The 15,473-nt window shown below is 42.3% G+C and overlaps 2 protein-coding genes and 3 non-coding genes across 7 annotated transcripts in view; 4 read left to right on the top strand and 1 right to left on the bottom strand.

Moving 5' to 3' along the window:
• Positions 1 to 3,042, top strand: part of LOC110439484 (uncharacterized) — a 98,868-nt gene extending 95,826 nt beyond the window's left edge. For all 3 annotated transcript variants that reach the window (XM_088650361.1, XM_087250150.2, XM_087250151.2), the window contains one exon: positions 862 to 3,042. In XM_088650361.1, coding sequence (XP_088506487.1) covers positions 862 to 2,078 — 1,217 coding nt within the window. In that variant the 3' untranslated portion in view covers positions 2,079 to 3,042. The remainder of the gene's footprint in view (positions 1 to 861) is intronic.
• The window catches only part of znf1040 (zinc finger protein 1040), a 175,470-nt gene that overhangs the window by 61,378 nt on the left and 98,619 nt on the right, over positions 1 to 15,473 (top strand). The window lies entirely within an intron of this gene.
• On the top strand, positions 4,144 to 4,215 carry trnae-cuc (transfer RNA glutamic acid (anticodon CUC)). Its single transcript has one exon. It is a non-coding gene; the product is annotated as a tRNA-Glu (tRNA).
• Positions 4,301 to 4,387, bottom strand: trnay-aua (transfer RNA tyrosine (anticodon AUA)). The gene is given in 2 exon segments: positions 4,301 to 4,336; positions 4,351 to 4,387. It is a non-coding gene; the product is annotated as a tRNA-Tyr (tRNA).
• trnar-ucg (transfer RNA arginine (anticodon UCG)) lies at positions 7,510 to 7,582 on the top strand. The gene has a single exon. It is a non-coding gene; the product is annotated as a tRNA-Arg (tRNA).

Here is a 15,473-nt window from a genome sequence, read left to right as displayed (position 1 = left end):
AATATTAAAAGGCTTCAACTGATCATTTACACGACTGCGCCCATAAATGGTTTACATGTGTACTTCCAGCCATCTTAGGTATATTTATAAGAAAGTCGATTTATAATTTATTGCTAACTGACGTAGCATGTTACAGTAGAATATAGCTATAAAATAATATGCTAGATGCATAGATGCTAGATTATGTCAAAATAAGATGTTTCCAAATATCAATCCGTTTTCTAAAACACAAAGTTTTGACCAAATTAATCCACAAAATCAACCCAGAATGGATGAAAATGACCCAACAGCACACAAGGGGAAAGGTGCATATTTCAGCCTTTATGCAGATGCTGTACAGGTGTGTCTCATGTTTGCGAGACAAATATTCAGCTTTTTGTTCAACTGTTACCTCAGAACTTTTTTTTTTTTCCGATGCGTTTACCAGTCAGGCACAGAATGAACAAGTATTCCCTGTCTGCTTTACAAATTTTAGAAAAACATTTTGTTGTAATTCTGAATATATACAAATAAAAATAGGCCACTTACAGCTTTCAAATCTGTGTCTGATCAATATGACCAAAATGACTTTTAAGAGAAACTCTGAAAACTGGACTGACACAGTTTTAATTTACTAGAACTACTAAGTTAAGTGGCTTAAGCACAATTTAAATTGTAAAAGCAATAGATGAAGATGAATTGAATCTGCTTAAATGTGCACACGTTAATGGACTGAACAAAATATGGTCTGATTTATTTTACATTTAATGTGCATCAAAATTACAGTGTGTGTAGCCAATATTTCCTGTGTCTTTTCACCTTTACGCTTTTGATGAGATTTTTAAGACTTAATGAAGACTTTTTTTTATTTTATTTTTTTAGAGCTAATTGAAGAGAATGAGGGGAATAAAGAAGAGGAACATGATGTCAAAATTGAGGAAAAAACTAATTTACAGACCAATGGTATTTTGAAAAAAAGAGACGAAAATCGTTTCACCTGCACTCAATGTGGAAGGAATTTTGGAAGAAAAGGCGATCTTACGCTTCACATGAGGATCCACACTGGAGAGAAACTGGTCACATGCACTCAGTGTGGGAAGAGTTTCAGCAAATCATCATCCCTTAATCAACACATGAGGATCCACGCTGGAGAGAAACCATCCGCATGCTCCCAGTGTGGGAAGAGTTTCAGTTGCTCATCTCACCTTAATAAACACATGAGGAACCACACTAGAGAGAAACCATTCTCATGCACTCAGTGTGGGAAGAGTTTCAGCTACCCATCAGCCTTTAATAAACACATGATGATCCACACTGGAGAGAAACCATTCTCATGCACTCAGTGTGGGAAGAGTTTCAGCTACTCATCATCCCTTAATTACCACATGATGATCCACGCTGGAGAGAAACCATCCGCATGCTCCCAGTGTGGGAAGAGTTTCAGTTGCTCATCTCACCTTAATAAACACATGATGATCCACACTGGAGAGAAACCATTCACATGCACTCAGTGTGGGAAGAGTTTCAGAAACTCATTATTTCTTAAACAACACATGATGATCCACACTGGAGAGAAACCATTCACATGCACTCAGTGTGGGAAGAGTTTCAGCCAATCATCATCTCTTAATCACCACATAAGGATCCACACTGGAGAGAAACCATTCACATGCACTCAGTGTGGGAAGAGTTTCATACAATCATCACAACTTAATCTACACATGAGGATCCACACTGGAGAGAAACCATTCACATGCACTCAGTGTGGGAAGAGTTTCAGTCGCTCATCTCACCTTAATTACCACATGAGGATCCACACTGGAGAAAAACCATTCTCATGCACTCAGTGTGGGAAGAGTTTGAGACGCTCATCATCTCTTAAACAACATATGAGGATCCACACTGGAGAGAAACCATTCACATGCACTCAGTGTGGGAAGAGTTTCAGACGCTCATCTCACCTTAATCAACACATGAGGATCCACACTGGAGAAAAACCATTCTCATGCACTCAGTGTGGGAAGAATTTCAGCAAATCATCATCCCTTAATCACCACATGAGGATCCACACTGGAGAGAAACCATTCACTTGCACTTAAGCTGCGGTCACACTGGACTTTTATGCCCATTGACTTCCACACTGGAGAGAAACCATTCACATGTACTCAGTGTGGGAAAAGCTTAAACCAATCAGAAAACCTTAATAAACACATGAAGGTCCACTCTGGTGTGAAAGAGTATATGTGCTTTGAGTGTGAGAAGACCTTTATTTCAGCTCCAAAAACTGCACCAAGCGATTCACACTGGAGAGACCGTACAATTGTTCAAACTGTGACAAGAGGTTTAATCAGTTAACACATCTGAAAACACAAAAGAGGATTCACACTGGAGAGAAACGTACAGATCTGATCAGTGTCTACAGAGTTTCGCTCATTCGCAGCAGCTTAAAAAACACATGGACAAAAAGTTGCACACATGAAATGAATGCAGCAAAACATTTTCTCACAGGATGTTTCATGTCTGAATAATGTTTGAAAAGGCTGAGTAACGGTATACTGTTTTCCTACACTGCAGTAGGTGGGGTTGTAAATGTGTCGCGCTCCTCGCATTTATGTAAACAATGATGGCAGCTGAGAGAAGAACAGTTTCATAAACATCTGGCAAACAGCACCTCTGCGGCTTGAAATCTCATCTGTTATCCACTCTCCAGTGTGTTCATGTAGCTAGTGTTGTGTTGGATGATGTTATCTGTCTGATTCCCTGAATGAGAAATCCAGGTTGGAGTATGTGGTAAATCGTGACTGGATGCCTGCATTACTCATCAATGGATATATAAAAGTAGTTGTGTTAGCTACTCAGGAGTCCTCATGTCAAGACCTCCCATCTCATTGATTATTTAACCTTATGGTTTTGTTTTGCATTACTTATATCATGTAGTTAACGTGTTGTTGTGATTATATCCTAAGTTCTTTATCTTCATTAGTATCCCTAGACATTTGTTGGTTGCATTGATTGATTGTTGTATGAGTTACATTTTATAATAAATCATTTGCATTCAGGTTATTTTGTTGGCTCATCTCTCTTTTGTGCTGCGACTCAAACAAGCGGGTCATAACACTTTGTAAAATGTGTCCGGTTGTATCCGAGATTTTGTCCTTTCAGTCATGACCATGGGTGACAGTAGGTACTTAGATTACCTTTCGTCTCAGCTCCTTCACCACAACAGACAATCACATTAACTCCATTACCAGCCGGCAGCTAGCTCTCTACAACTCTCACATGGCCGCCCACTGAAGCTAAACAGGGCTGTTCCCGGTCAGTACCTGAATGGGAGACCACATGGGAAAGATAGGTTGCTGCCGGAAGTAGTGTTAGTGAGGCCAGCAGGGGGCGCCCAACCTTTGGTCTGTGTGTTTGAGTGACGGGGACGCTATACTGCTCAGTGAACATCGTTTTAAGATGTTAGGTCTCTGTCCATCATGGCCATATTCAATTGGCTTCATCATGTGTGGGCTGGCGCAAAATGGCTGCAGTCGTGTCATCCAGGTGGATGCTACACACTGGTGAAGTGGTGGAGGAGAACCCCCCCATTGTGTAAAGTGCTTTGAGTGCCCAGAAAAGCGCTATATAAATGTAAGGAATTATTAGGGGCCAAGTAGAACGCCTTAGCCTCACAGCAAACATTTTGGTCTACAAGCTGTCACTGCCGTCTTCCCATGAGAGTGGCCACAGGCTCTGTGCTGGCGGCCCCAGAAACTCGATTCACTCCAGAGTAGAACCGAACAACTCCGGCAGGGGCAAACCGCGACTGCACTGCACTGAGAGCAACGCAAAAAATTCCTGAACGAGCCAGCCAGGAGTCGAACCTAGAATCTTCTGATCCGTAGTCAGTTATCCATTGCGCCACTGGCCCAGTCCATGTGAACATGGGAGTTCCTTCAAGGCATGCTGTGCTTTGTTGTCATGGCAAGTTGTGGTGTCGATAGGATGCTCTTACACCGAGCATGTGACAGTCCCTCCCAAGAAGAACTGTGATCCAGGCTCTGAGACTTTCTCTTCCCCAGGAGGAGGTTGCAAACGTTAGAGTTATTTTTGTCAGAGCAGCTGCAGCACACCTGGGTGGAGGCCCACAGCTAGACTTGAGGGCAACCTTCAGCCAGACCTTCCCTGGTGGTCTAGTGGTTAGGATTTGGCGCTCTCACTGCCGCGGCCCGGGTTCGATTCCCGGTCAGGGAACTTCCTTTTCACCTCCATGCTGAACTTTGAGCAGTGGTGTACTCATTTGGCGAAGACAAGACAGCGGCTCTGAGCGCAAAAGATGTCCTTCGAGCCGGAGTCGAACTTGCGACCTAAGGATTGCCATCATCCCACCTATAGTCCTCCGCTCTACCAACTGAGCTATCGAAGGCTTACGGGGCAGTTCCACAACCACATCGTATAAGGTAGCTGCAGTCCGACCGCTGGCCAAAAAGGACAGATGCAAAAGCACTCAAGCCTTCCCATAGCGGTAGTCGAACCCTGGCCGCCTGGGTGAAAACCAGGAATCCTAACCGCTAGACCATATGGGAACTGCCACTTTGGAAAGCCAGTCTTGGCACAAACTCCAGTTCATTCTGATCGCTGGCACATCCCTGCTCCGCTTGCACAAGTGCCACTCATACACTTACGCACTCTCTCATACACAGTATGCGCCACTGGCCCAGTCTGCACTGTGTGACATATTTGCCGACATATAACAGAGACTGAAACATTGATCACACTTGTCTGAGGTGGTCATTTTGACTGCAATCTTGTTTTAGGTTGGCACTTTGTTTTTGAATATTGTATGCTTTTCGAATGCGTATCTGTGCTGCAGTAGAACGCCTTAGCCTCACAGCAAACATTTTGGTCTACAAGCTGTCACTGCTGTCTTCCCAGGAGAGTGGCTGTACTGGTTTCTTCTGAAAGTCCTGAGGGATGTACAGGACCAAGACATGAGAGCAGTTGGGGCAGACTTTGAACCCAGGGGAGCGCCCCACAGGCTATGTGCTGGCAGCCCCAGAAACTTGATCCACTCCAAAGTAGAACCAAACAACTCTGGCAGGGGCAAACTGCAACTGCAGTACACTGACTGAGAGCAATAAATCCTAAACGAGCCAGCCAAAAGTTGAATCTAGAATTTTCTGATCAGTTGTCAGACACTTTATCCATTGCGCCACTGGCACACACTGTGCAAGGAGTGGTCATTAGCATGCTGTTTGGAAAGAGGACATGGCCCGGTAAACATGGAGTTCCTTCAACGCATGCTGTGCTTTGTTGTCATGGCAAGTTGTGGTGTCGATAGGATGCTTTTACACAGAGCATGTGACAGTCCCTCCGTAGAAGAACTGTGAACCAGGCTCTGAGACTTTCTCTTCTCCAGGAGGAGGTTGCAAACGTTAGAGTAATTTTTGTCAGAGCAGCTGCAGCACACCTGGGTGGAGGCCCACAGCTAGGCTAGAGGGCAACCTTTAGCCAGGCCTTCCCTGGTGGTCTTGTGGTTAGGACTTAGCGCTCTTACCGCTGTGGCCTGGGTTCAATTCCTGGTCATGGAGCTTCATTTTCACCTCCATGGTAAACTTCGAGCAGTGTTGCTGATGATCTCTTCACGAAAGCAGCTCTGAATGCAAAAGATGTCCTTCGAGCCGCTCTGTAAAACGTAATAAGACACACTCTGGCACAGACATCCAGTCTGCACGCTGGAATACACGCTATTATCTCATGGTTGAGACGCAGCTTCAAAAATTAGTTTCAAACCGGAAGTACAAATTTGCTTGAAATAACGCAAAAACAACCAATTTACACTTTTTAGTGAAATATTTGTGTCCTAATAGTGTTTTTAGCAGTGTGGGACACATATATGACTGTCAACAGCTCAAAAAATGTGTTTTGGAGTTTCGTGACCCTTTAAGGTACAATTGGTAGATAAAATTGTAGTGAGTGGTGTTAGTGAGGCCAGCAGGGGGCGCCCAACCTGCGGTCTGTGTGGGTCCTAATGCCCCAGTATAGTGACGGGGACTCTATACTGCTCAGTGAGCGCCGTCTTTCGGATGAGACGTTAAACTGAGGTCCTGACTCTCTGTGGTTGTTAAAAGTCCCAGGATGTCCTTCGAAAAAGAGTAGGGGTTTAACCCCGGCATCCTGGCCAAATCTGCCCACTGGCCTCTGTCCATCATGGCCTCCTAACCCTCCCCATATCATGATTGGCATATCATCACTCTGTCTCCTCTCCACCAATCAGCTGGTGTGTGGTGTGCGGTCTGGCGCAAAATGGCTGCCGTCGCGTCATCCAGGTGGATGCTGCACACTGGTGGTGGATGAGGAGATTCCCCCCCATTGTGTAAAGCGCTTTGAGTGCCCAGAAAAGCGCTATATAAATGTAACGAATTATTATTATTATTATTAAAATACACAAATGAAAATCTTACTTAGTTTTTCTTTTAACTAAGTATATTTTTTTATGTTTTGTTGTTTTGTCTCAAATTATTTTATGTAGGACACAAATGCCTCAAATGCAGCTTTAACATCATTGGAATAAATTATATTTTAACATATTCAACTGGAAAAGCTAACATATTAAAAAGGAATAATTATTTACAAGGTTACTTTTATATCTGCATTTTTATAAACTAAAGCAGTTTTGTCCCAAACCTTTGAAAAATTGTCCATGTTGTCTTTATATTTTTAGATGCTTCATTTATTGCTGATTTTACTTTATGCTTTCAAAATATGTAATTATGCATTTGAAGTGATATTGTGCTTTTTTGCTACATAGTAGAAGTGAACTAGTTTTGTTTTGTGTTAAAGCCACAATGGCCCTGCATAAAAGTGCTTTACTGAGACCTTATAGGCACATTTTGTGCCTGGACTCAACTTAGTATTAGTGGGACCTTACTATTTTGTTAATTACTAAATGCCCACAGAGCATGCTCACAGGACATACTTCTGATTCAGATAGTATACCTATACTTCGCCCATTGTGGCTATATACACTCCACTTTGTGTGGACTTGCTATGGGCCCAAAGTGAACTTCTGTTTCGAGTGGGCCAGCCCACAGTTTGGTCTAGCGACATTGTATATGTTTTTGGTATAGACATGTTTCTTTGGAAATTTGTGCAGTAATACTGTACACTCAAGTACATGAAGGTGAGCTTTAGCAAACAGCAGAATACATTCAAAACTATTGTATAATAGGCTAAGAGAGACATTAGAAAAGCATATCTTAATTAAGATATAAATTGGATCTCATTGAAATACTGTAGAAATTATCCAAAAGGATTTTTGTGTATTGTACTATAAAACAATCCTATAGGAATGGTTCCAAAATATGATCAAAATTCTAATTGAATTCCTTCAAAGAAATCCTATAAGATGCTACTTTTTTGTCTGTTTGGCGGTGCCACAAAAAAATTCTGTGAAACCGGTCCAATCTACTTTTTGTTCAAGTTGTTTTTTGTTATGTGCGTCAGCAACTCCCTGGAGGCATATTAAAGTTCTCAGGCAGTAAAAACAGCCCAGTGGCCTAATGGATAAGGCACCAGTCTTCGAAGCTGGGGATTGTGGGTTCAAGTCCCACCTGGGTTGTCTTTGATGCAGTTCTTATTAAGTTGGCTATGCAGCACAATCCAGTTGACCTTCAAAAAGCTAGGTTCATACCCTTAGGTCAAAAAGACATGACAATGGAAAACTCTTTAGAGAATCTGTTTTGTCATTAGGTGTACACACCAGATCGTCTGAATGCAATATGGTATAGGAATCCTAAAGTGCTGTTTTCTGAATTATAAGAACTTCCTGAGCCATACAACAGATATGGCAAACGCTAGTATTGGCCCAGTGGCCTAATGGATAAGGAATCAGCCTTCAAACCTGGAGATTGTTTGTTTAAGTCCCATTTGGGTTGTGTTTGTTGCGTTACAAATAAATTGTATGGAAAAAATCCTGACATGTCTCCTCAAAGCTTATGCGTGATGATCCAAGGTCAATAGTTCGCTTCAAATTCTCAGACTTGCTGCACACTTCAATTAAGATTCGTCCAATCTTGCGTGAATTATCCAATCACGTTACGCTCTGGTAATGGAGATCTTGAATTCAAGTACCCGGTGGCTTTCAAATAATGGTCTCATGTTAGGTGGATGATGATGAAATGCAAACAAGAAAATAGCTGCAGAAAGGTTGTGATTTCATGTTAATGAGAGTGGCCTTGTCTGGAATTTGAAACTCAAGACCAGTCTCAAACCATACCCCAGGACCAATGAAACACGAATGTGGATGATTACACAAAGAAAATGTTTGTCCATTAGTTGCAAACATCTTATTTGATGGAATGCAAACTGGCATCGAGATCCCAAAGTGCAGTTTTCCATGCGTTGGCATCTTGTTGAGGGCATACAAGAGCTCCATGACAAAAACTTGGTAACATGGACCAGTGGCCTAAAGGATAGGGCATCAGCCTCTGGAGTTGGCCGTTGTGGGTTCAAGTCCCATCTGGGTTGTCTTTGAAGGTCTCACTTCAAGTTGGGAGCAATGTTTGTTGGATGAAACACAGTAGCTGTGAAAACCTTTTAAAGTTGTGTTTGCATGTCATAAACTTCCTTCATTGTCATCCAGATTAACTGTTATGACTAAAAGGGTAACTAGATACCTAACGCAAATGGCCATTTTGAATCCTGCATGGTGCCTACAGAGAAGAGACTGCGTACAAACACAAAAATGGTGCTTACATTTAAGCTGGTGCGTTGTTCAAGATCCATAAACAAATCTAACAACCGAATCATTGCCACTGCTTTTTGTATGTATAATTGTACAGGTTAGACTAATTCAGATCAGAAATCCACTGTAGGGGATCAACCTACGTTTTAATATCGATCAGGGGTTTATTAGCTCATTTCAATTAATCGGATCCTGAAGATTCTTTTTTGCTGAAGTCGAATCTCCTTCGCCGGCTGGCCTTGGGGAAACACGGTGCTCCTGATTGGGTGGTGACTCGCTTCGATGACGTCTTTGAGAGAGTGCATGTATTGGGTTTAGGAAACATAGTTAGGGCTAGGTGTCTTCCTAAAATGGCACAAATGACAAAAACAGGTTAGCGTTAAAATAAGAGTTTAGGATAGTGGGTCTGTGTCAGCAGGTTGGTTCCTCCCCTTTCCTGGTCACTTGGAGTTGAGGGACTGGAGTTGGCATGGCACAGGTAGGATTTGGATTGATTCTGGGTTCAGCGGCGTGGCAAACGATCAAGACAGCCCTCTTAGGAATTGGAAGGGTTTCATCCACAAGTGCTTGTGTGATGCAGTGGTGACCTGAGGCATCAGGTGTTGAGTTAGCGTCTAACTCTGGTGTTCAGGTACAGTCTATTGAGTCTTTGAAGTTATGGTGCTTACAGTTCTCTGTAAGTGAGGTGAAGAGGTGCTGTTTAGTGAAGTCATTGCTTGTCAGGCAGAATCAGGTTTTCCTTTCCTTTCCCACTTCCGATCCTCTTCCCTTTGTTGGAAGAACTCTTTCAGGATCATTTTCATCAGTTCTTGAGTGTCAAAACATGGTGAGGTTTTCCCTTGTGGGGATTCAGTTGGAGCTTGATCAGCGTGGAATCTTTGTGAGTTCTTTCGTTGACCTCTTGGGCAGGTTGCGTCAAGGTGGTGTTGCTTTATCTTGGAAGTACCACTTGATTCCCACGAGCTTGTCCCCTTTTGGTTTGCAAATGAGGTGGACCTGTTCCACGGTCTCTCCCGGTGACGTTCAGGTGAGTGTTGTCGTCCAGACAGTCCTTTCCAGCGACAGTTCCACTGTTTGGGTCTGGTATCAGCATGACAGTCTCGTTGTCTGTTGTAAGACAACACATTCCACTCACTGGGAGGTAGTTTAGCATTGTCTGGGCCTTGGGCATCCTCAAGGGCCAGATCTTGACTATGAGTGCTGAAGTCATAAACAGCAGGGATTTTGGCAATCTTCTCTGAAGCCGTCTTTTGTTTGACGTAGGCTTTGTGTGCCAAATCTCGTAATTGCTGAGTGTTCATGGTGTGGGGGCATGCAAGAACCCCAAGATGGTGGCTTACCCCAGGATGGAGGTTTCTCAGGAAGAGGATTTTGAAGTTCAGGTCCTCTTCCATCTCAGGTTCATTGCGGGTGCCGAAGTGGGTTCGTCTGAGTCTGCTGTAGTAGGCTTGAGAAGACTCATGGTGACCTTGTTTCGTCTCCAGGGCAACTACAAGTCCTTGTTCAGACTCGATGTCATCAAACTCTCTGATGAGGGCTTCTTGGAGCAGGAGGTAGTCAGTCTTTGTGTGAGCCGGCTGATGGTCCAGGAAGCTGCGCACTTCAGGGCTGGAGGTTGCTCGGAGCAAATACAGTCTATCTTTGTCAGTGACATTGGGTCTCATTTCCAGGTGAAAGTCAATGTCTTGCAGATAGGCGTTAACATCTTGGCTACCTGGCCAATTCGGCGTGAACTTGCCCAGGTTCTTGACTAGCTTGTCAAGGTCTCTGAGGTCCAGGCCACATAGTGATACGTGGCTGTCTGGAACAGAAGGAGATGGTGAGGGTTTTGGCAGTGACCCCTCAGCTTTCTCGTTGTGTGTCAGTTCATATGCATGCTTGAGTTCATCTTTAATGCTGTTGGACTCTTCTTTGATGTAGTCCAGCTGCTGTGTTAGTCGTCTGACCTCTTGTCTGGCTTCACTTAGGTGAGTTTCGAGGGCTTTGATTCTGCTGTCCTTGTCTTGAGAGTCAACATTTACCTCTTCCAGTAGCTGTTCGACATACTCAAGCTTGTTAGCGACATCAGCATGGTCGGCGTTGGCTTGCTCCATTTCTTGGGTAGTGGCAGCTAGAGTTTCTTGAAGTTTATCGATCTCCTCTTTGGCAGCTTGATCAGTCTCATCTGGCTGTTCCGTTCGTTCCTGAGCCTCCAGTTCTAGCTGGTTGATGCGGGTCTGCACATGCGTCAGCTTGTGCTGGAGCTGGGCGAAATGCCTGTCACTTAGCTTGAGGGTGGCGATGAGGACGTGACTCAAAGTACCTGTGATCCAACATGGCCAACAGGGTCTTTAGGGCGAGCCATGTTTGTGGGGGTGAAGGGGAAGACCTATAACCGACACTGACACAGACCTAGGGGAGAGAGAGAGAGAGAGAAAGAGAGAGAGAAAAGAGAACAAAAAGAAAACAAAAACAAATGGCAAACAAAAAGTGTCAGTGTGTAATGTCAGGTGTGAGCTACTGTTGAGTGAGGAATAAACAGGTGGGTGTTGTTCTCTGTGACTGTGATCCTCTAGGGGGCGTGCATCTAACTTGTAGTCTCTGTGGGGACAGTCAGTAAACACACACAGGCTGTTTCTCAATTCCAAGAACGCAGAGAATGGACTTGCGTTCTTGTAGAGTGCGGTCTTGCCAGGTGTCCTCGGAAGAACGAACTCAGGAGAGCGCGAGGGCAGAGAACGCGTCCTTTGTGGAATGGGATGCTGCGTTCTTCCTGATGGTCATGTGACCTTCACGCGTTTTAAATGGAAATTATTTAAACATTACAGCCTTCATACAACGATTTATTGTTTCCCCCCTCTTCAAAATATATACTTTGCATAAAAACATTATAAATATAGTCTGCACAATATAAATAAAACACATTTTAATACGAATTTCATCAAACAAACACCCTTAATGTGTTTATTCCTTTATTAAGATGTTCATGTTAATGTTTACTTACACCGTTTCATTTAGGGAAACTCCTGAGGTAAATAAGTGATATCTCTGAACTTTAATAATAAATCTAAATTAAATGCTGCGCTTCCCACCTCAAGTCGCAATGACTTCTGGGACTTCCAGAGCGAGCTCGCTGCTGAAGTCTGCATCGGTGCGTCCTCGATATCAAGAACACATCCGGGAAGTTTCACGCGTCCTCCGTACTTGCGGTCTTGAGTATTGGAACTGAACTTAGGCAGCTGATGATGACGTTGCACGAGAACACGAGGACGCAAGACCGCTGAAGAACGCATATTGAGAAACAGCCACACACAGTTAGGACAGCTAGAGAACAGAGGAAGAGAAGAAGACTGACAAGGAGTAGAGTGATAAATGGCTACTTCCAGGTTCCTAGAGAGAACAATTCCTTTAGCTTTTGTCAAGCATGAGGTGAAAGGATGCTTCTCTGCTGGAAGTTGGACATGGGGAGCTCTAAACACAGGACTGTGATTGTTATTAAATTTCCTCCGCTGTGAAAGAAAGTACAATAACAATGACAGTATTGGTTTCTTACTCATTAGAATTGACACCATACACCAAGTAGACCACTTTTGGATGCGAATCTCAAATCAAATTTGAAAACACCTGTCTTCTGGTTGACTCGTTTCGTCCTTGATTGGGTAGCGTCCTATGGCGAGAAAGGGTAAAGAGAGAGTCAGATCATTTTAACACGAAATGTTTAGGTTTCACAACATCTGTTAACTGTTTCTAAGGTTCTCTGCTTTCATGATTCACACAGGTACAGTCTCAAAAAGGTAATGGTAGTCAACTCGGAAAAAGACAGTCAAAAGAAAAAATAGAAAGTGGAGCAAGTTTACAAATTACAAAGTTGACAGAGTGGTGGCACTGTTGAGTCAATACATCAAAAGGGGTTGGTTTCTTGTGTTATCAAGATAACTAATTAGCATAAGTAGACAGGAAAATCCTATATTTCCTTCAGGGTTTGGCTAATCGAAGGCTACTGCTCTGGTATGCTGGGTTTAACGATGACTTGAGTTCAGTTGTAGCCACCTACAGGCAACACTGTCTCATTGCATCAACCAAACACCAGGGGGAGCACTGTCCTGTGAGGCAATTTAATACCTGAAGGATAATAAATAAATAACAAAACTTGATTGCAAATTAATTTAAACTAATTCAAATTAGTAATGACATGAAATGATTCAGAAATATGAATCTTATCAATAACCTTGATTAAGAGCTGCTATAATTAAATCAATCAATAATTGCTATAGAAAAAGGAAAAAATTTCCAAATAGCAATAATGTTGGTTAAGGCTAACACTCAATGAGGTTGTCATCAAAGTCATAAACGCAATTATGATTTAATTAATCAGCAAGCATTCCTGCAAATCAGTTATGAGAACAAATCAATTTCAAAATTAATGATGATGGGGAATGCGTGGTATTACTGATGTCATTAAATTTGATCAAAAGTGTTTATTTAAAATTAATCAATAACTGTTATTGAGATAGGGCAGACAAGCATCAATGAACTATTAAATGAAATTAAAATTTCAGAATAGTGATTGTGTTTGTGAAGTCCCAGGACAATAAATGTTATAATTAAATTAATCCGTAAACACTGTGCTTATAAATCAACTTAAAATATCAACAGTCATAGAAAATGGTTGTTCCTATAATGTTGATAAGTTTCAGAAGAGGAAAGCATTAATCATTAATTAAGCATTAAGCATTATCAAAATCAAAAGCGTTATGTTATAGTCATAAACTATAATTCATTGCTAATAAACCAACAACTTATGAGCATTTGAATTAATAAAACAGGCCAGGTTCAGCAGGAAAAGCATTTGACAAATGTGATTAAGCCAGCGATGAGATCGCGTACAATGGGGTTTACTAAATCTGCATTAGTCAAAGCCTTTTCCAAGAAAGGGAGAAAAATGAAAAATGAGGCAAATAGCCTATGAAGAGTGAGAAATCAATATTCAAAATCTCGCTAGCGTGAATTAGGTTGTCACTTCAACTTAACACACTGCATTCAAAACCACAAGGAGAGCGCTACTACACTAACCTTTAATGCTAAATAGCATAGCCATCCCACACACTTCAATGCAACAACGTGAACTTCAGTTAGCTTAGCCTTGTGCTAATGTCTACAGCCGATGCCAGTGCGGAGGACCTATGTTTTAATATCGATCAGGGGTTTATTAGCTCATTTCAATGAATCGGATCCTGAAGATTCGAATCATTGATTCGACTCAATTGAGTCAGATTGAATCAGATTAAAAGATTCACACTTTGTCTACCATTTGTCCTGCAAATAGAACACATCGTATCTTACCAATCTTGTTAATATTATTTACGTGGCCAACGATAATAACATAACACAGTATTGGGTTAACTTAAGCAAGGTAACAAGATCTACAGCTCAAGGCAATGACTTAGAAGCACATAAACAAGAACACAGTTCTTACAAAATGAGCACAAAGATTTATTGAGCTACACTACGATACATGAAACTAACTACGTAATAAGCAAACAACAAACAAACGCACACACACATTCACACATACACACAGAGGCAGTTCAGAGGATGCAATATGAGTTGACAACGTCCCAAATTAATTCTAATACTTCTTGCAAGATCTTAGAATAACACCTGAGAAACCACAAAAGCAGAGATATGGCTTATCTTTAACTGCTTAAGATCAATCTGCACAAGATCAGCTAGAGACAACATTAGTTTGTGTTACTTGCGCCCTTTTTGCTGAAGTCGAATCTCCCTCGCCGGCTGGCCTTGGGGAAACAAGGTGCTCCTGATTGGGTGGTGACTCACTTCGATGACGTCTTTGGGATTCACACGCTCCAGAATGGCTGTTGTCCTGGGTTACCGAGGTGACAGACTGCCGAGAGTCGGTTTGCGGAAGTTCGTACAGTTTCGGCGGTCCCGAAACTTTGTATGGAAATTCGTGGTGACCCAATCGCGTGGCGGCGCAGTGTCCGGGCAGGCGAAAGGGGGCAGAGAGCAAAAGCATGTGCAAGCCGGCTAATGCAAAAAGCAAAGTTTCTTTGTTGCAGGGCGTTTTTAAGTGACCTGGTCTGGTTCGTCCCCATGGCACTGTCTGCCAATAAGCAGCTGCCATGAAGGGTGGGCCACACCCCGTACTGACGTAGGAAGGGTCAATAATTAACAGACTGCATGTAGATTTCACGTGGTAGAACTCTTGCAAGATTGAAACTATCTTACATCAAACGGTATAAGATGAATACTGTTTGTACTACTAGTTTTTCATTTACACCAACGTATTGCAAATGTCACTAGCTTTCGTTCAATACTAGACATCATACATTTCAGACACATACAGAACATTTTACTTTGTTATAAGGGTTAAAACAACACATTGATTAACCTGGTTGATTGGAATATACAGCATATGAGGAACATTATGGCATATTATTCAAAGATACATCTGCCTTATCCTCAAAAATTGGCAGAGTCGAAATAGCACTATGGTGCAAAGTGTCTTTATTTACAGTGCTCAGTAGAAAAATTCCCCAAAAATAATAACCAGCAAAACAAAACAAAAAAAAATATATTTACAAGACAAGTAGCACTTGGCTATCGTTTTCTTTCTGCAAATAAAGAAATCCAATAATCAACTTACTTCTCCACACCACTCTACAACCTTACTCCTACACCCCACACCATACTGTGCTCACTCTGCCCTTTATATAGCAGGGGAGACTGGTATGGAATGGCTCATATCATCACAGCAGGTAAGTAT

Source organism: Danio rerio, chromosome 4 (genome assembly GCF_052040795.2).
Source record: "Danio rerio strain M-AB ecotype USA chromosome 4, GRCz13ab, whole genome shotgun sequence".
Classification (NCBI taxonomy): domain Eukaryota; kingdom Metazoa; phylum Chordata; class Actinopteri; order Cypriniformes; family Danionidae; genus Danio; species Danio rerio.
This window is presented reverse-complemented; position numbering and strand designations above follow the sequence as displayed.